This window comes from Sylvia atricapilla, chromosome 5 (assembly GCF_009819655.1).
Source record: "Sylvia atricapilla isolate bSylAtr1 chromosome 5, bSylAtr1.pri, whole genome shotgun sequence".
Lineage (NCBI taxonomy): Eukaryota > Metazoa > Chordata > Aves > Passeriformes > Sylviidae > Sylvia > Sylvia atricapilla.
The window spans coordinates 35814765-35835805 of record NC_089144.1 but is presented as its reverse complement, the minus strand read 5'-3'; the positions used below and the strand labels follow the sequence as shown (position 1 = coordinate 35835805).

General features: G+C 37.1%; 1 protein-coding gene across 1 annotated transcript in view; it reads right to left on the bottom strand.

The window, feature by feature from the left end:
- The window catches only part of TRHDE (thyrotropin releasing hormone degrading enzyme), a 206701-nt gene that overhangs the window by 147954 nt on the left and 37706 nt on the right, over positions 1-21041 (bottom strand). Inside the window, exon 3 of the mRNA XM_066319185.1 lies at positions 20552-20678. Coding sequence (XP_066175282.1) covers positions 20552-20678 — 127 coding nt within the window. The remainder of the gene's footprint in view (positions 1-20551; positions 20679-21041) is intronic.

Below are 21041 nucleotides of genomic sequence, written 5' to 3'. Positions count from 1 at the left end.
CTATATGCATGCCTTAAAATTAATGTTTTTATTTTCTTCCAAAAAGTCACGTAAAATGAATTATTTGGCCACCACAACCAGAATTCAGACTTTATGATATGCACTTCTGTCACAAAATTCTGAATTCAGAACATTTTCTGGTAGGAATACTGAAATCAGAAGACTCTAGACATATTTAAACTGGCATTTGATGAGTTGTTGATACAGCTGGTTGTCAAACACCAAAGTAGCACTGGGTGCAACAACTCAGGAGGTCCCTTTCCAGGCTGTCCCCCCAACTACATGATGCATTCTCTTAGCTTGGCTCTAACAAACGCTGCATTTTCTCCTGTTCAGGGTGGTCCCACCACAAGACATTTTTACTACTGTGAAAGTATTTCTAGTACGTGTACAAGTAATCTTGCTGGGGCAGTTGTCAAACAGCATTTTTGAAGAAATCTCAGATTGGGGAAAGAAAAATGCAACTAGTGGCACTCAGAGATATATAACAATTTCAGTTTGTCTGTGCTTATTTCTTGGTCATGTACTTGAAGGATGCCAACTTGTGTGCCAAGCAAGAGTTAACTGAAGACATTTTCAGCCCTTTCAGAAACTTGACACCAAAAGAACAGTTCTGTATGTTTTTGGGTTTTTTTAAGGTAAAGTACAAAAAGTAACAGCTTTGGTGCTGAAGAGTCTGATTCTCAAATCAATCAGCATACATATACCACATGTATGCTATGGAAAAACACATGGAAAGCAGACAGAAATATGACTAAAACATGTTTCACTTGACATTTCCTACAACGAAGATGGAGGGTAAAAAAAGTCTCCTTATCCCTGAGAGAGAGCTTGGGATGCTTATGCAAGCACCACAGAAGTGAAATATCAATAGCCAAAGTAAACTCTACTTTTGCCTTTTTTCATTTCCTTTCTTTGCTGTCTTTCAAAAGGACACCACAGTGAAGGAAACATACTCCATGGTGTTCAGAGGGAAGTGTCATCTAGGAGGAAGAACTTACTCACTCACTCAGCACTTCCCCAGATAAAACAACATTTACCAAAGAATCTCCTTCTAGAAATGCTGGTTCACTGACTAGTGGGACAACTGAGCGACAAACAACAGCAGTGATGTACACGTCATTGGCTTTGTCTCCCACAGTTCAAACACAAAAGGCTACCAAACAATCCTGCTGTTGCAATGCCATTCTTGTCCTCATTTCCTCAGATCAGCCTGTAGCAAGAACATTTGGGACATGCCATGAAAGAGTGATGCCTGTCTGTCTGAAACCAAGGGAAGGCTTGCTGGCAGTCTCCTACAGAAACCCAGTGTAAAGTTCAGCCCCCTTGCCTTGAAGCAGTGAGGAGAGTCTTGCCTGTTTGCAACACAACTGGACAGGGGCACATGATCAGCAAAAGATCTATGCTGCAGACAGATTTTTATGTATTTACTTATAGGCCATGCAGAAATCCACAAGCTTTTCCAGTCCAGAAGGGAACACAAATTCACAGCTACCAATCTACAAGCTTAATCTTGGAGTCAGGTTTTTAGTGACCAGGGATTCAGTGAAATTTGAAGAAGTCTTCTGCCTTGTGCCATTTGGTCTCCTCACATTTCAAAATTCTTTCTTTAACAACATTTAAAGCAAAACACTAGTCCCTCTCTCAGTAGTCCACCAGGCACCTCATTTTTGCAATGCTGCACAACTGTCTTAAAAAGGTGCAAAGGTGCAATAAACCTCCTTCACATGAACAACATGACTGGTTTAGGAACCCCCTCCACCAGAGCTTCCCACCAGAGTGTGGATCTACTCTCAGAAAAGGTATGTATTTATTCTGCTATTGCACAGAGACTCTTGCCCCATGGTTTTGACACAGGACTAAACAATCTATATAAAGAGACAGCTTCTTTCTAGAGATTTATGTAGTGTTTCCTTGCAATAAAGGTTGTTTCTTTTAAGAAAGCAACAAAGGTCAGAGAACATTCTTTGGTCCAAAGCCTAGAATTATGAGATGGATTAGAGCTTGTGAAGAAATTCTGAGTTTACAAAATTGCTTGATAAAAGCACAATATAGCTCTTTACATACAGAAGAGCTCCAAGAAGTTGGCTTGCTGTTTCTGCCAGCTCAAAGCTTTGAATCAGTATCTGTGGAAACCATTTCAGGTTTCTCCCATTGACTCCTCTGGGCATGGAATTATGCTTCAAACAACCTGTAGAGCTAAAGCTCCAGTTATTTTGCTGTATCTGAAGATTACCCCTTGGGCTTTTCTCTATGATTATTTCCTCCAGATGCTTTTACTCTATTCTAGAAATCATTTAACAAATAATGTAAATTCTCCACAACATGACAGAAAAGACAATTTGCTTTGTCAGCCAGGAATAAGTCAACGCAAATTATTCTATCTCTTTTTACATAATTTACTTGGCTTATAGCATCTATATATGTCAGTGTACAGGGCCCTCTAAACCAGTTCTTCAAGGGACTACAGCCCTGTTCTCTCAACAACCTTTTTCACTGCTGTCTTGTCAACACAAGCTTGACAAAATATCTCAGAGAAGGAGAGGGAAAAAAGAAAGAAAGGTAGAGCAATTTTTATCAGAATAAGAACTTTTAAGCAACAATAACAATCCGCTCCTTTACCTCTCTAGCTACTTTAACACTATCCCAGAGACACTGAAAAACATTGACTCTATTCAGCTTCATTTCAAAGGCAAACGAATTTTTAGCTACTCAAACTACTTATGCATTGGCACACAAATGACAAGAATGCACAGAAAAACATTTGAAAGCTAATAAAATATCAGCTTGTTGGCAGAAAGCAAAAGAAAACAAACTAATCACAGGAAAAATCTGACTCTTAGAAAAGGGTCTGAAAAAGAAACACATGATTATAAATCTGGTTTAGAGAAATGCTGACTTCTGTCCATTGCTTTTGCAACTTGAATAAGTGATTCTGGGCACTCTTTCATGAGATATTCCTGATACTGGGGGGAGGGTATAAATTATTTCATGTGAAATGTCTTCTCCTTTCATGTATCTTTTAAAAACTGAATATTTATCTTTTTAAAAGATCCCAGGGTCCACAAGAATCTTTTCTAGCAGCTTATTTTTACCTGAGTCATTTTAAAAAGCTGATTGACAGCAATATTTAATAGCCATTTTAATGGCCCATTTGTGGGGAAAGTAGGATCAAGAAGTAACAGGCAGAGCTCCTTCATAATCCAGACTTTTCTGACAGCTGTCAATGTATGGTATAATTACACCCCAAAATAAAGTCTGAAAGGACCCAACAAGGAAAACTTCCCAGCTTTGTGGATTCTAAAAGAGACCATAGATTCAAAAGCACAAGTGGAGAGTGCTGGAAAGCAATTTGATTTTTTCCTTAATTTGAATTTACATTTTGAGTAACATAAGATTTGGTCCTTAAGGCAGTAATTTCTAGGAAACCCATGTGATAATGAACAGACTTTATGCTTTGTTATTCTTGCCACTGATATTTATATTTCCAGGATGGGAAAATTCTGATGCAGAGTGTTGTACAGAGCCATACTACACTGAAGTGCTATCCAAACAAGCCAAAGACTCCTCAGGCAGATGACAGGTGAGAAGGTGACCCCAACTAGTTGTACCATGTGCCAGCATGAACATTAGAAATCTAACAGTACGATATATCAATCAGAAGAACACCTTTTTATGAACTGTACATGCACTTTAATATAATTTGCAGTTTACTTGCCATGCAGGCAATGCAGGAAACCAGCTACAAATTTGAGAGGAAAGGATTACTCACAATTGAAAATCTAGGACTGAAAATCTATATCAGAAATTCCATCAAACACAAATGAAAGTAACTTTGTCTAAGCACCTTCCATTAAGTGAAATATTCTACAAAATTTCTCTTTCCTATTGAAGGAAATTTAAAAAATAGTTTCATCTGCAACCAGGTATCAGGAAAAAGGTGATTTACAATTTGTTTTAAGTACTGGTCATATTTTTGCCATGAAAGCTTACTGTAGCCAACTGCAAACCACTACTTACCACTTGAGCTGTTTTCCACTCTTATGAATTACAAACCTCGGCACAGTCAATGCTGCAAAGGTCAGTTTACATGTTTGTTCAAAAGTAAAGTCTCTTGAAGTAAAAATATGCATTGCATCTGGTTCAACTTTTTCTTCATTTTATTATATGAATTTAAACACTGCTTCCGTAAGCACATGTATATTGAGATCTGTTAGCTGCCAAACATTCTGTACATTTAATACCACTACAGATACAAATCACCTGTTAGCATCTCTCAGTTATGTATTTAAAAGCTCACTGCAATAAGGTACTTAAACACGTTAGGTTGAGTCAGCAAAAAATAATCATGTACTTAAATTCAAAAATGACTTGTTAAAATAGCTCCTGGATTGAAATCTCCATTAATAAATTATTCATTTCAATCCATAGGGCTGTACAACTCTTCCTCTTCTATTATGTTCTTACTGAAAAAAAAAAAAAATAGCTATTTTCTATGTCCATTGAGGGGAAGCCAGTCAACAGGCCTAAAAAAACACCACTGGACACATTTTACAACTACCTTTCTTCCAAAACTATTATAGTCTACTGCTATTTTAAAAACAAAAATTAATAGCATTATTTTTAACAAAAAAAAAATGCAAGACTTTTTTTCCAATTAATTTTCGGTGGGAATGTTTTTAACATGTTTGGATATTACTCTACACTCTAATGTTGCCTATTCCAGAAAATCCTGTGTTTAGCAACACTGTTAATCATTTTTTAAATTTAATTTTCTAATAAAACCTGCAACCTCATAGCCATTGTACTTCAAAATGTCAAATATTTCTGGTCACAAAGATATTTTTCCAGCCTTACCCATCACCATATCAAAATATATATAGCATGTAATTTATTCTGACATTGACAGCACAACACAAGACTTTCATTTCATATTCTATGCTATATATATTCAAGAGAAAACATACAGAAATTCTGGGCATCTGACAATAGTATTTCATTGAAGAAAAAGTAAAACTACAAATTATATTTTATCTGAACTACAGAATTTAGTTTGGAAAATGAGTGATGACATTTTCCAAATGTTGACTTCAGTGTTGACTTAATCACTTCACTTATTATTCTGAAGTGGTTTTTGCTTAATAGGGTTTTAGTTGTGGGAGAATCAATGACACAAAACCACAATTTACACTATGGAAAAATTTCACCAAATCTAACTATCCGTATTTATACCTCACCAAATGGGCAGCTATTTTAAGGCATGGACATGGTAAAGGTTTTTGGGGGGGTTTATTTCATCCTATTGCAAAAGAAGAATTGAGTTGCTCAGAAGCACAACATCAACTGAATTAAAAGACTGTTTTCCCAACAATACTGCTTCCATACAAACTCTGGTCATGCCTAGCCATGTTTGATTGATGATACCTGATGGGATTACAGCCTAGTTGAGGCAGCCACAAAACACAAATGTGCAATTAGTAGCACGGTACATTATTCAATAGTGATGAGTACAAAAAAATTTCAAGTACTCTGATCTCAATATGTTTTACTTCGTTTTTGTATGCAGTATGGGACATGTGAACACTGATCATACAGTTTAGCTTTACTGTATTTTCAAAACTCCTGTTCTAAAAAAAAATTTTGTCTATGTAAATACAGCCTACAAAAGCTCCCCAATCTCATCTTCTAAAATTGTACTATATTTTTGCTTTGGACAGTAAACAAGAAAGGAAAAGAAATTAACTTTTGTTAATTACATAAACATCTAAAAGAAACATAAAAGAAGACAATAAAGTCTGATCCAATTGAATAAAATGTCTTGACTAAAAACATTCCAAATCAGATTTATGATAAACTCAAGGCCTAAATGAGGCATCACCTTTTAAGATCAAGCCAACAGAACATTATCTTTATGCCTGAAATCATCTTCCTTAAGTGTATATTTTGGTGCCATCCCGTTTAAAACATAAATCAAGTATGCATACTGAGTACCAAGGACAACCAGTTGGTAGCCCACATGTAAAGTCAGGGAGTTCATATTGATTCTCAAATCTGCAACTCATCCCAGCTCCTGGCAGCTCTCCAACCACATACTGAATTTCTGGTCTCACAGCACCTGGGATTCCCCATCTCAGTGCTCATCACAATGTATAAAAACATGAAAGGAGGATGTCAAGCAAAGATTGCTGTAATAGAGTTTAAAGACGGAGAGATGCGCTCAGTGTTAGAACAGCTCCAGTGGACATAAAAATAATGCCAAGAGCAGAGAATGTAAACAAAAGGTTATTTATATGCTGGTAAGTACTACAACTATACTGCTTTCACAATCACGTTGGCAGGGATGCAGAAGGTAACACAGTAGCATAGAGAAGCTAGTATGCACAGATTCAACTGTTCAGTCCACCTTGCAAACCAAACTTTCGAGATAAAGTCCAGGAAAATCCATAATCCCAAATGTCATAAAGTGTGACTTCAGGTGAGATAAACACAGGAAGAGATGAAAAAGGATTTTTTCCCTATTTTACCTGCTACTGAAAAAACACTTTTTAAACAATACAAATCTTAGTATGCTGCTAAAACCCATTAAAATTTCACTATATTTTGGGCACACATAATTTTTAAACCTGGTACAGAATTCATCTTCAGCTGCCTGCTAACTGAGCCTGCTAACAGTACACCACAGAGAAGTGTAATGTACAAATGAGAAAACAGTTTGACTCAGTAGCACTGCCATCCTAAAATGGCACACACAGAGAAAGACCAGAAAAGAATAACAAAGGCAATTGGCACTATAATAATGATACTCAGCACTCAGTCTATACAGTCAATCCTCCTCAAGACAGCAAAAATGAGAAAATATCATGATTAGATTTTGAAGTGAAACTCAGTGATCAGTATAAAAAAAAGTGTAAGCCAAGGTTCTAATATTACTTTATTATAAAATCCAATGTGTGCATCTGCTCTTTCATTTTTCACTAAATCTGCTAAGACAAGAAAGAAAGAATCTTTACAGGTGCAATTTTGTAATACAGATTATACCTAAAATGCAACCTATTCATGCAGCATGAATATTATAAAAGAAATGCAGCATAGTCTATTCTTTCGAGAATGTGCCCCCATAACAGATTTGTGAGAGGATAAAGAAAATGCCTTTACTGCGGTACTCCACACACACCTCTAGAAAAGTCACCCACTGGAAAAGAAGGAACTGTATATGAGATGAATGCACTCATGCAATTTTTCCTTCAGAGCATGAGACACAGAGCTACTGAGAAAAAAAATCATAGACATGTATTGAGGGAACAACACCAACAAACGAAAATTTACCATGACACATCTTTCTATGACACATCTTTCACTAGCATGCTTAGTTTAAGGAAGAACAAGGTGCTAGAGTATTAGGATAAAGGAAAGGCATGTCACTGAAAAGACCCCACCCACATGTGCATGTTTATCTAAACCCAGGTCTATATAGATCTGCATCACAAGTAAGGTTTTAGCAACTTGAAAAAAGACATTATCCCTTGTAGGTGATGATAGATGGATAAAGACATTCAAAAAAACTTTTAAATATACGTGAGTGGTTCTGCATTTTAATACCATAAACCAAGAGTAACATTATCAGGAATTTTCCATCTTCACACAAAGATGGAATAATACTGTCACCTGGACTTCATAATCCCTAGGTCAAAATGCCTTGATCCTGGATGTGCAGTGAAGGTAAATTCCCATCTGGGAGTGTTAAAGTGAGTTTCAGTGAAGCGCACCAGTCTAAGAGATCAAAGAGTATGCTGTCAAAAGACTGGTTCTGCATGGAATTACCTTGAAAATATAAAATAGCTTGCTTGTCAAGTCAAGAGTTTTGATATGAAGAGAGACATTTATATTATCTCTAGTCCTACTACCTCTCTGTAAGAGCCCTCCTCCTAAATATGAATATTGAAGGAAAACAATTTTACTTATAGACTTCACAATCTTTTACTTATAGACTACTCACATAATGGAAATGAGCTGCTAGTGGTAGAGTATAAGACAGTTCTTTCTCTCTAGATGGGTTGACTCTGCCACTTTGATTTTGCTGACAGAAATCGGGCTTTCTAACACTGAGGTCTCTGATTTTGATAACACACACAACACACGCTAGAATGTTATAAGTTACTTTGGAATTACACTTAGCTTTAAACTGCTGTACCATCTGGGACTATAATCTTCCAGGGTTATAGTTTCATGCATACTGGCAGTAGACCTGACTTAAGAAGTTCTGGAAAGCCCAGCAAGCAGCAGCTTCTCAGCAGTGCAGCTGAACTGTGGGACCAGTGTGACAAACAGCTCTCTGGAAAGACATGGTTAAAAATAACCTCCAAAAAAATCAAAGGGAAGAAAACTACTTTACACCACTGAAATTAATGTATTATAAAACTGCATGTAGGAAAGTCTGCTTGCCTGGTCTTTCTTGGGTCTGATGAAAAAGAACTGCAGTGATGATTTGTAAGTGGAGGAGGCAACTAGAAAAAGGTCAGGAGTCTTCTGAAATGAGGGACAACTAGTTCATAACCAGTGAACAGGACCCATCTTCTCCATGGGACCCACAGATAAGAGCCTGACAATTGCCACAATGTTGTGGTTTAATCCCAAGAAGCAGCCAAGCACCAGAGTAGCTCACTCCCCTCACCAGTGGTATCAGGGAGAGAATCAGAAAAATAAAAGCTGGAAAACTTGTGTGTTGAGACAAAGATATTAGGGAAAGCAGAAGCTGTGCACAAAAGCAAAGCACAACAAGAAATGCACTCAATCACTTTGCATGGGCAGGCAGGTGTTCAGCCATCTCCGGGAAGAGCCCCACCAGGTGTAACAGCAACTTGGAGTGACAACACCATCACTCCGAACACCATCCCCTTCCTTCTTCCCCCCACTTCATACCCTGAGCAGGATGTCAGATGGTCTGGAATACCCCTTTGGTCAGTTTGGATGACATGTTCTGGGTGTGTCTCCTCCCAGCTTCCCAGGCACCCCCAGTATCCTCACCAGTGTGGCAGCAAGAAAAACAGCAAAGGGCTTGGGTTGTGTAAGCCTTGCCCAGCAACAACAGAAACATCCCTGTGTTCTGAACACTGTGCTCGTCACAAATACAAAACACAGCCTTACCAAAAGAAAATTAATTCTACACCAGCAAAAACCAGCACACCAAATCTTCTCATTATCCACATTTCCAAAGTCATCTCATGCTTGTAAGACTCTCTGTTCCCAGATTCCTTATCCCATGGTGCACACTTCCTGGTTCCATGATCAGACTTACTTACACCTGTTACATATGACAGAAGAAAAGTGGGAACTATAGTTTAGGAGAGCCTCCACAAAAGTCTGGCATCTCCTGACTTGAATTTTATCCATAGATACGTGTTCTTAGTCTTTATAGGCTTACCATCATAGAGTACAGCCAGGATATATAGTTGGATAGACAGATTAATATTAAAGGGACATTCACAGACAAGTATATGTAAAATTTCAAGAGGTTAGAATTACTTGTAGGAAGATTTGCTTTTAAGGTTTAAAATTACATTTTACTCACTTGTAATGTTATTTTTCTGCACTTCATTATTGAAACACAAAATTATCCTTCAGGTGTGTACTAAGATTTGACCATTTTATACTCCACATCAAAGTGGTCACAGCAATTGTATTTTGATTACAAAGTGCTAGTTTTTCAAGAAACAGACTGACAAAGATAAAGCGGTGAATTTTTCTGGGCTGGACTTCCATCCAGCTGTCCCCAAATACAATATAAGCATCACAGACAGCTGTCTGTTCACTATTACTCTGAAAGACTTAGAGCAATTTCAAATATCCTTCAGTACCACTTGGCAACATTCTTGTCTTTGGAAGTTTTGTTAAGAGCTACATAAGATCATTGTGTTATCAATCATAACTTGTAAAATTCAGATCCTTTTAATCACTTGGAAACTGCTGCACAGTTTCTACAGAAAATCATGAAGATATGGCATGAAGCATAAAACTGCATTTCTAATGCATCTATTTGCTACTGAGTAACAGCCTGCTTCTTCTTAAAATTCAATTGTCTGTGATTACCTTAAGACAGAAGCAAAGCTTAAAACATTTCAAGAATACAGAGGAAAGATGCCTAGGAAATAATTTTCACATTACTGGGGAAAAGACATATAGTGCATTTTTCTGTGTATCTAAGTAAGGCTAACAGTTTTGTGAAGCTTTATATATTTCCACACCTGAGAATTAGCACCTTAGGAAGGACACTTCGCAGCCCAACTTTAAAGCAGGAAATATTGCAGTCACTTGTATGCCCCCTCACATGAATCATCAATACTTAACCATCAAAGGATCCAAGTTCCAGCTGCCTACTGTCTCAATGCTTACTCAAATTCTGTCTGACAACTGAACATTTTATACACGTCTGACCAGCAAAACGTCTGCCTGCCCTCACCTCTCAGCACTCCTTGGCTTTCAGCTGAGCATCTAAATAGGACAACAGAACTGTGGCGTTTCTCCATTTGCAAATGCATTACATGTAAACATAGATTACAGTGTGCTTAGGTACTATAACCACCATGGAAACCTCTCACATAATTTCCTATGTGGAATTCAACCACTGACCTTTGCTACTGTTTGGGAGTCACATCATTAAGAGCCATGAGTAATTAAAGTTCTGTCAAATTACCTGTGCTTTTACAACACGACTTCAAAAGGAAACGTAGTGTCATATTGGTCGTGGTAGACCAAAGCCCCTGCTGAATAAAATACATATCAAGAGCTCTTTTGGCATGATCCGTTCCACCGATAAGTTCCCTACTGTTGCACAGCTCAGGATCAATTACAAAGCCACAAACTCAGGGACCATTTGGAAACAATTTCTAAAGATTTATCTAAGCCCCCCAGCAACAGCTGCAGAAACTTACGACAAGGGTCTCCAGAATACATTTCTAAGTTCTTTTGTGCACGTGTCCCTTTCCCTTCTTCTCCCACCCACTTCAGGATTTAACTGCCTAGTAACTCACAAAAGCAGAACAACATGCAGCAGTGCCAAAGAAGAAAAAGCAACTGGATTTTTCTAGAATAAAATGTTGCCCAAGTTCAATTTCAGTGAGCAGCAGCATATGACAAGGAACATATTTTTTAGCTGAACAGTGGGAGTTGTTTCAGCTTAATACACTTCCAGAAGTGTGCTATCACTATGACAAACATACATCTTCACGAGAACAGCTTTGTTAGAAGTGTTACTGATAAGAATCAGAGAGTGACAGAATTCAGTGTCTTCACAGAACTGATCCTGAATCTGGAAATGTTACAGTTTAAATACGCAAGCAGATGGTATTTAAATAAATTAGAAGAAAAGAAAACGAGAATTCATATACAACAAGAGAGATCAGGGAAAGCAAGTTTAGCAATACCTGCCAGAGATCTCCACAGAATTTTAATTAAGTGATTCTTTCAAGGTACATCCACCATTTTAAGAAGCTTGCCAGCACACAGGAAGCAAGGTGAGGCGAGGGGTAAATGCACAATGGTAATTCCCTTGTTTAAATTAAAGTTGTTCAGCCATCTTAATATTTTCATTGTTACACTTAAAATCATTGGTTTCCATAATGTAAAAATGAAGTTGCTTCAGGCATGGAACTGCAAACGTAGCATAATTCATTGTGTTAGGTTATTTTTCAGTTATAATACCCTTAGCAAAAGCAATAGAAGGTGAGCACACACATCCCTTTGAATTTCAGTAGCTTACAGAAACTAGCTAGTACAGGTGGAAGGTTTATAACTAAGCCAACAGAATCTAGCCAGCAGCAATAGGTTTATTCAGCTCAGTAGCTATACACTTTCTCACATCTTTTGTATGAACAGGAATCTCTGTCCCACTTAAGTCCTACTTTAATGTGTTATGATCTTTTCAAGACACTATCATAATCTCTTGAAAAAAACTTTGCATGCTCTGTGCTGATATATGAAAATGTATCTTCTTTACATCTGTATCTATAGGGGGTTTTACAGTTTAGAAGTAAGATATGAAAGCTCATTTCTACACATCTGCATAAAGATTTTTAACTGTTTCTAATACTTAGGATATTTTCAGTAAGTGGTAACTTTTTTCTAACTCTCACTTGCACCAGTAATGCATGCCTTTTAAATTTACTAGAAAGAGTATTAATTAGATTATTTTGAGTGTGTGTGTGTGTGTGTGTGTGTACTTCCTTCATCTATTTTCTTTATGGCACAATGTTCATAGTAGGGACAATTATGGAGTTGTCATGATCTTGGTATTACATTATGTGTGAATAGGTAGCATTTTAAAATACATACATGTGTATTTCAAAACAAGCACAAGAAAATAAGCAAAGCCAAATACAAATCAGTTTGAGGCAGTGAGCAAACTGCTTTATCATCAGTTTTGCCTAGTGAAACTTCTGTTTCACAATGTAATATACTTGCTGCCCTCAAATCAGCATCTAATAGAAAACAAACTTTGTCACAACACCATCTGGAGAGCGTAATAAACTACCCCAAAGGAGCACAATCCTTCTAAAACTGAAAACATGGAGAGTTAACAGGAACACTTCTTCAGTGCTGCAGGGAAAAAAAAGAAAACAAAAAAACAAAACCCAGTTGTTCTTCTTCTCCCTTACTTTTAGCAATGATACTGATACGAAAAATAAATAAATTCACATATTTCTAAAGGTCCTAATGATCAGCATGAAACTGATGGCAGGATCTTTGAAATTGCTATGATAACTGCTACCTGTGCAAAAGGAACAACACAATGCAAATATTGTTAAAATCCCCTTTTTAGTCTTTCTGCAGGGAAATTGTCACCCCAGCCATTCAGAGACTTTAAATAAGTGGCAGAAGGTACAGATTAGCTCTGAAACTACAGGTAAGCATCCTAAATCAGTTTGCTAACTCTTCAAACAGAAGGCTTACCCCAGCAGAAAGAAGGCAAGGAGTTACGCAAACCCTAACAGTTCTAAATGCTTCCACTGAGGGAGAGATGCAGGAAAAATGTCTTTTAAGGCTTTCTTGCTGTCCTGACAAAGGAAATAGGCTATAGTATGACTTTCAGGCTAAATAAAATTGTGCTTCTGAAATCAGACTCTGAACATTGTCATGACATTACCTCTTCCAGGGCTGGAGATCCAACACAGCAACTACAGGTTCAGTAAGCACAACACTACGTAGGGCTAAAACTGGTACAGAACACATTTTTAGACAGGAATGGAAAAACGATTCCATTGTATTGATTTATAGTTCCTCTTAGACTCATTTGAACTTGTTTCTCAACTTGAAACTGAGTTGTCTTCACTTTTCAAATCAAATGTGGGAGGCCAAAACCCAGAATGCTGAATGAGAAGAAAATACTAGTGGAAGATATTGCTGCCACCGCTGCTACTGAAGTATGTGAAACTACCTGTCTCAATCAATTCACACCAAAAATTCTTAAAAAAATAGAATTGACCTGTACTCAAACTGCACGTGTTAAACAAAAAAGTCTGAGTGACCTGTGTCAGTGTTTGATGTGTACAGTCTTATAATCTGCCTTTTTTTTTTTTTTTTCCTCTCACCAGCATAATACTTTGATTTTGCTGAGTTTCACTCTTCAGGACATCCTCTACTTCTCATGTCAAGGCAGAAAATACAGGAGTCACCATAGTATCATTGTTTACCCTCCTTCCATTTGCAGCTGCAAGGTTAAATGAAAACTGGAACCTCCATGAATTGAACTTGAAATTATTTAAAGTTTGTCATACAACCATGAACCAAAATTACAGATAATTAAGCAAGTCAGGAGTAAACATTCATATTTACTCAAATACTGTCATTATGAACACGTTACTCCATTACATGTTATTCCATTAGTCTTGTTTGTAAATACACAGTTCTCTTGAAGCTGCTGTTTAAATAATGCCCAGTGTATAAGACTGCATAAGGTTTCATTAGGTCAATAACAGCCATTTCCTTTTCCACCATAAGATGACATATTTAAGAAGATTATGTAATATTTCTGTCGTATTTTAGACAGAGAAAGTATCAGATTTCTACCTCAGTTCTGAGAGAAATGGCAATTAATTTCTCCCTGGTACTCTAACTGATATAGTTCAACTGCATTGCATACTTTATTCATACTAAATGCTATAGGTACAATTTTCAAAAGAAAAGAATCATGGGTTAGCACATTCTACTGCAATCCAGTCTTCCTAAACACTGCCCAAGGATTTACACACCCCTTTTCTTGAGCACCATCTAAATCTACCATAGTATCCTCAGTGATACCATTTATCTTTTTTCCAAACCCTTTTGTATTTGTTTTTCTGCCATGCAGCTCTGAGCTTTGCATGGTAACTGTCATAGTGTCACATCATATACAGAAAGTAACTCTCACAGTATCCTAATGATATATAAACCCTATCCTATAATAAAAACTATGTTCATAATGCCTATACAAACATCAAGTTCAACATCAACCAAAGGCCTAAGCTTTTCCAACATACGCTACAATTGCTGGTATAAAAGGGCTCAGCTGTTGGTCAGTCTCTGATAAACCCTCTTGACTCTAATCTAAGAAGTTATTAAAATTCTGTAGCCTCTCTTAAAAATAAAATTAATTCAAAAGCTGGACATGGTCAATCAGGTATGAAAGCTCTGCTCAGGCAAGTGAAAGGAACTATAATGAAAACTACTTCAGCCACAGTAATGTAAAAAAGTACTTTGAATTAATGTGCTTTTAGGCATTTAACTATCTTATACCAGGTAGAAGTTCACACAGTTTTCTGGTGATTCTCACAATTTCCATGAGGTTTCTGCGTCTGTCAAAGATCTTACCCCATTCTATAAAACCTACAGAAGTATTTACCTTGTCTTTTATCCACCTAAAAATCAGAGATCAAGTTCAAACTATCCAGATTAGTTTCCCCTCCAAGTAGTCAAAAGAGATACCTTTAGTGGTAAATTCTTGGCCAGGATTTATTTCTCCTAACTCATAATAAAATGCATCCTTTTCTGAAGACATCTGTTTCTCACAAGGTAGAGAACTAAGAATAGACACTGCTGAAATTCAGTGCACCCACTTCTATACTGGTACTAACTGCTCAAATGACACACTGAAGAGCAGCTTGGGAAAAATCTATTTACATTCAGATAAAAGATTCTCCTGGCTCAAAAACAGCCCTGACTTTTCCAGGGAATCTCCCACAATCCCATATCCTATTACCCTCTCATAACAGCATCACTCTCAGGTTTTTTTGGGTTTTTTGTTTTTGTTTTTTATTACTCATTTAAAACTTAGCCAAGCTAATTCTGCCAAGTAGCCAGTTGGGACACAGACTTCCTCACCTGCTTTTTACTACAGGCTGACTGAATTGCTACTGGCAATTCAGTAATACTTCTGTCTGATCACTTTCCTTATCTGAGAGTTACAGTTCACATCACAGTTAAGAGGGAAGGGAAATCACAACATAATGAAAACATTCCATTCAGAAGAGGATTATTTCCACCAGGGTCCATTCATCTTTATTCTATATGAGGCTACTTTTTTCCTATACGTAACTCTTCTCATCTTCTGCAAACAATATCAGACTTGCCACGCTAATGTAACAGGGAGAGATCAGGTACTCCTTAACAAACTTCCAAAACCTGTTAGAATGCCACGGTGAGCCACATTAAACTCACTAATGGAAATAATTGGTTTATCACTTGAAATAGTTTAGAGCAATATAGTAAAAGTAAGTCCTAAGTGATGACTATTTTTTCCCTGCTTTGTTAATATCATACTATGGATTGATTTCCTATACGGTTTGTTTCAGTTTAGTAATTCACAGTTCCTTTTCTATATCAAGGCATTGTTCTGAGAAAATACATTGCTTTGCCTATGGCTGGAGTTGGAATTTTTCCCCCTAGTCTCCTGACCAGTTTCTGTTTTGAAGTGCTCACAGCTTAGAAATTTAAAAAAAAAAAAAAAAAAAAAAGCCCTTGCATGCCAAAACTACAAAAGGAAGAAGTGACACAGTTTCTAGGAATGATGTGTTTCAACAAATAGTCCTCTGTGTGCAGAAGCATTATGCAAGTAGTTGGTCAAAGAAAATAGCGAGCTTCAATTCTGCTGCCTAAACATGGGTGATAGCCCCAACTGAGATGTTCAAAGCTATTAAAACACAATAAATCCATGTGAAACTGTCAGGTATGGGCAAGCCATGGCCCAAGAGAATCTCATCTGAAAACCAGCAGAACATTAGCTAAGAGCTCTCATGATATCCCATCGCAATTAACAGTATCAGTTAATCATGTTTAGGCACATGAATTAAGTTCTTAGTGACTGCTCTCCCACCCTTCCTCATTCCATAAATACTAATTAATGCTCTAATTTTATAGGCAGAGAAGAAAAAACAAGCTATCTTGCTTGGTGCTGGACAGTAATTTCAGTTCAGAGCTGGACAGGTGGCAGGAAGTCTCACTTGCTAGAGAGAAAGCATAAGGGTAGACTTGTGAAACTTTTGGCATACCTTAAGCAGAGAATGCAGGCAACAACATGGAGGTTCACCCTACAAGGAGCAGCAGAGACAGAAAGAAGGACAAACGAAGGGGAAGAAAGCAGTAGCACAAGAACTGCTGATGGAGATGATGGAAGACCAAGCAGGGCAGAAGGCAACACTGCAATAAATAGGTTAGGAACACGTCCAAGAGTCAAGCTAACAGTAAAGCACTTAAATCAAAATGAACAGTTAATCACCAGTGCTCACAGCAAGTCACCTGGCTAACAGAACAACAGCATCTCAACACTTTTTCTCTGGGCCTGCAATGACTCACCCTACACCAGGCAGCAGCAGTTCTCTCTCACCAAAATATTCACTGTCAACCATCAGAGAATGGAACAGAGGTCTGAAAGAAAGAAGTCTGAAAATATATTTCACTTAGGGGTGCTGGTGGAGGAGAGGCTGGACAGGAGCAAATCTGGGCTGTATCAAAAGCAGTGTGACCAGCAGGGTGAGGGAGAGGATTCTGTCACTCTGCTCCACTCCCACATGACCCCACATGCCATAGAGTCTTGGTTGGAAAACCCAGTCAGCCCATCCACCTCAAACCATTAACGACTAAAGAATCACAGCTGTCCACATGGCAAGAGGGCTTGATTTCCTTTTCATTCCTCATAGTGTGACTTTTACTCCAACCTTCGAAGCCTCTCTTTTAACGTGGTTTTTCTATTTGGGTATTTTTTTCTTTTTAAGTGTCCACACTCTGTGCACTTCAAAACAGCAACTAGTCAGGGCTTCGGGGGGAAAAATTCAAGACCTTCCAGTCTCAAAGACCCTCATAAAAAACAGCTCTGTGCATACAAAGTAGGTTTTTGTGTAATGCAAACAGGATTAAAAATAACTATGTGATATAAATACAGAAATATTTTGTATTCACTAGCCATAGGAATATACTTAAAAGCCCTTCTGCATATCTTTTTAGATTAAATAAAATTGAGTAGTTCATCTACCGATCACTTTAACTAATGTTTACAATGATTACATTATAGTCTTGGAAAAATCTAGGTTTTTTTAAGAGACATGATCTATATATATTTCATAAATTAAATTAATATAAAAATTATTGGTTTGAAACCTTACACATGCACCTTCCAGTTCAGGGTATGATGTAGGAAAAAAAAGGCAGAGACTTACCAGCTAAGTAGAACTTTTAACAGCGGAAATTCTTTCTTCCAATTAAAGAAATTCCCAATTCTCATTCACTACTAGAATTCACATCAACTGAAAACAAATCTCCTTTTCCAGTGTACTCAGAAGGCAGTACAGACCATGTAAAATGTAAAAAAATCTTAGCCACAGCCATCTGATTGCTTGTAAGCACAGCCAGAAAGTCTGGTCACCACCAGACAGGCAGTCAAGAGCAACTGGAGGAATTGGTGCCTGTAGAGAACACTGGCTGATGTATTACAAGCTCAAGTAAGAAGCACTAGTTTCAAAAGCCTTGGAAGTGGAACCTCAATGGCTCAGAAGTGAACAAATGGACACAGATCTTTCTGATACAGTAACACATATAAAGAGCCTAAATGTCCTCAAATCCTGCTACCATACAGAGAGTTCAAATGGATGACCACATAGATGACAATGCGCTTTGCCAAGGCTGGCAGGTCCCTTGTCCAGGGATAATCACCTGTAGTTCCAACTCTAACACACACAGACAAGCCCCTGGACACCACTGACACAAAAAAAGTCTCACTCAATAGCCAGTACAGCTTCTACATAGTCAACTGGTCAGTATTTCAACAAAATTATTTCGTAAACATAAACTGTCCTTTCAACCAAAATAATTACATTCAGCTAAGTTTCTTGTTAGAACTGCAAACTACATAAAACAATTTTTTTAAAAAAAAATCTGTTTGAAACAGAACATTTTCTATAAAACTGTTGACATTAAAAAGCTTTCCAAAGCACATTCTTCGTTTTTCACTCCCACTTTCACATTTAGAAGTGAAATTAAGAACTTCTGAAATGCCCCACCAAAGAAAACATGCTCATTTTTCTTAAAACCTTAATAAAGTACTCAATCCTTCTCAGTGCTGACAGCACTAAATTAGGTGAGTCCTAAGCTTTTGGAAAGCCCAGGAGCATTCTAAATATCAACACATCTACCTGATGCACATGCTTTTTCCACTGCTTATGCTGTTTTTTCTTTTCTTTAATATTCTTCAATACTATACCTTCACAGACAGATTAGAGTATTACCATTTTTAGTCCTTCTATTCACCCATCAGACTACTGGGCCAAACCTTCTAACCTCTGAATTTTTTTTCAAGTTTAAAACAAAAAACAAAAATTTCAGTGTTCTTTCAGGTTAAAGACCAGTACATGCTTTAATACAGCAGTGTTTGGATGAACTGGAATAAATACACCTGTATTAATATACAAATAAAATATTTACATCACTGAGTTCAAAAATTTTTCTTCCTATATTTACGTTAGATAAATTCAATCTTACTATATGACAAAAGATTATTCTCTATAGTAATTAGTTTCATAGTATCAATACTGAATGGCTGAAGTCTTTACACAGTATTTCCTACTAACAATTTTACTGGAAGTATTTCATTAAAAAATAGTTTTATTTGTGTTTATTCCTCCCATTCTGTCCCAAAAAGATCCAAACTGGAATATATTCACTTACAATGAGATTTTTTAAAAAGATATGCCACAGCACAATGACAATGAATATAGCATGCTGGGTTTAAAGACCATATGTTACAATTTTGAAAGACACTCTGAAGCAGGTACAGTTACTACCACTGCTACCAGCTGGCATTCTCAATAAACTACCTGAAGTAATGATATTTGGATGTTTAGATATCTTTAAGATCCCTTTAAACCAAAACCATTCTATGTTAATCTTGTCTATTCAACAAGTTCTTGATTATTTTTCCCCTCTAAATTTCTGGCCCCTGTAAGCCTGTAACTTCCTTTACAAAACATTATTAACATGCTTGAAAACATACATGTAAGTATACAGAGAAAGTCTGTGTATACTTAAATATGCCATATACTTGTTTAACTCATCTGCGTATTTCTCTAGAACACTGCCTGTAACCTGCTATTAAAAGACACCAAGAAATAAATGCCACAACATACTTATAAAAATATTCATGCAATACTCTCATCTAGAAACATCAGTTATGTTATCTATCTCCTACACCATTAGCTGTAAGTCCAATAAACCTACTCAGCAGGCAAGGGATTTAATGAAATAAACCCTGACTTCCTGGGAGGATCACCTGTGGTTCCAACTCTAACACTTCTGATCAAATACATGCTCTCTTCCTGCTGCTGAGCAGGCTTTTCAGAATCTTTATCAAACATGCTCCAAAGGAGGGAGGGCGTAATAATACTATGGAAAGTATTTAAATGATTAGGAGACCAACTGATTGTGGTGAAAGGGAAGGTGAGAAGAAACTATTTTTAAAAAATAATAGAAATGTATGGGGTTTGCACTTAGGTCACAGTAGAAACAAATTCACAGCAATTTTTTCAATAAACAAGACAATAAGCTTGTCTACTAATCATCATTAATAAGCCATATGAGCCATAAAAATAAAAAGGAAAAAACAAGCCCACAGTCTTGCACTGCTAAAGGTTGCCAGTTTCCACAAACATTTTCACTTCTGTTCCCCTTTTAAGGCTGAGGCACCAAGGTACTAGTATTACAGAACAAACATCTTCCAGTGGCTATCTCATTGGACTAAGGACCAAAACAGACAACATCAACAAAACAAAGAAAAATCCAGTCCACTTATCAGTGAAAGGTTCTGTACCCATTGTCTAACAAATGCAAATACTGACTGCTTCCTGTTCCTTTCAGTTCCAGGCTGGAGAAAGTATAGTTTGGCTTCTCTTCCTCCACAAGGAAGAATTTCTTACTTACTGATCCTCCTAAATTAACCCAAATATTTAACTTGAAATCCAATACATAGCAATCCTTTAAAACAGCTGGCTTAATCTCTCATTTCTGGGTTAACTTGACATTCTTTAGGAAATCTTACCTAATTTTGGCAGGGAATAGGGCACTTTAAAATAATCTTCATAAAACTCAATGAGTCTCCTTGTAATATTTAGAGCATAGTCCCCTGATCCTCTTCGTATTGCATCAGGCCTTGCATATAACCGTACCTGTTAAAAAACAAAGCAAAAGTCCAATTTCAGCATCTGCCTTTTAAACCTATCCTATCTGCAGAGGTGAATGAATTACTCTAAGATTGCTATGAGGTGGCAGAATTATTCCCTTAAAGCCAAATATGATTGTCATACATTTGTCAATCATAATATAGCTGAAAACCAGAACTACCACAATTAAATTTACAAAGTTCAGAAGTCACAATCTCCCACTTACTTGTATTGTCAAATAGAAAAACTTGCACTCCCTGTATCAAAATAAATATTCGAAGAAAATACATGTGTTTGCTAGAGATATGATGGAAGAGTGGATTAGTATAATGGTTCTCTGCCTACACTGAATGTAGGCAAGATGCAGTG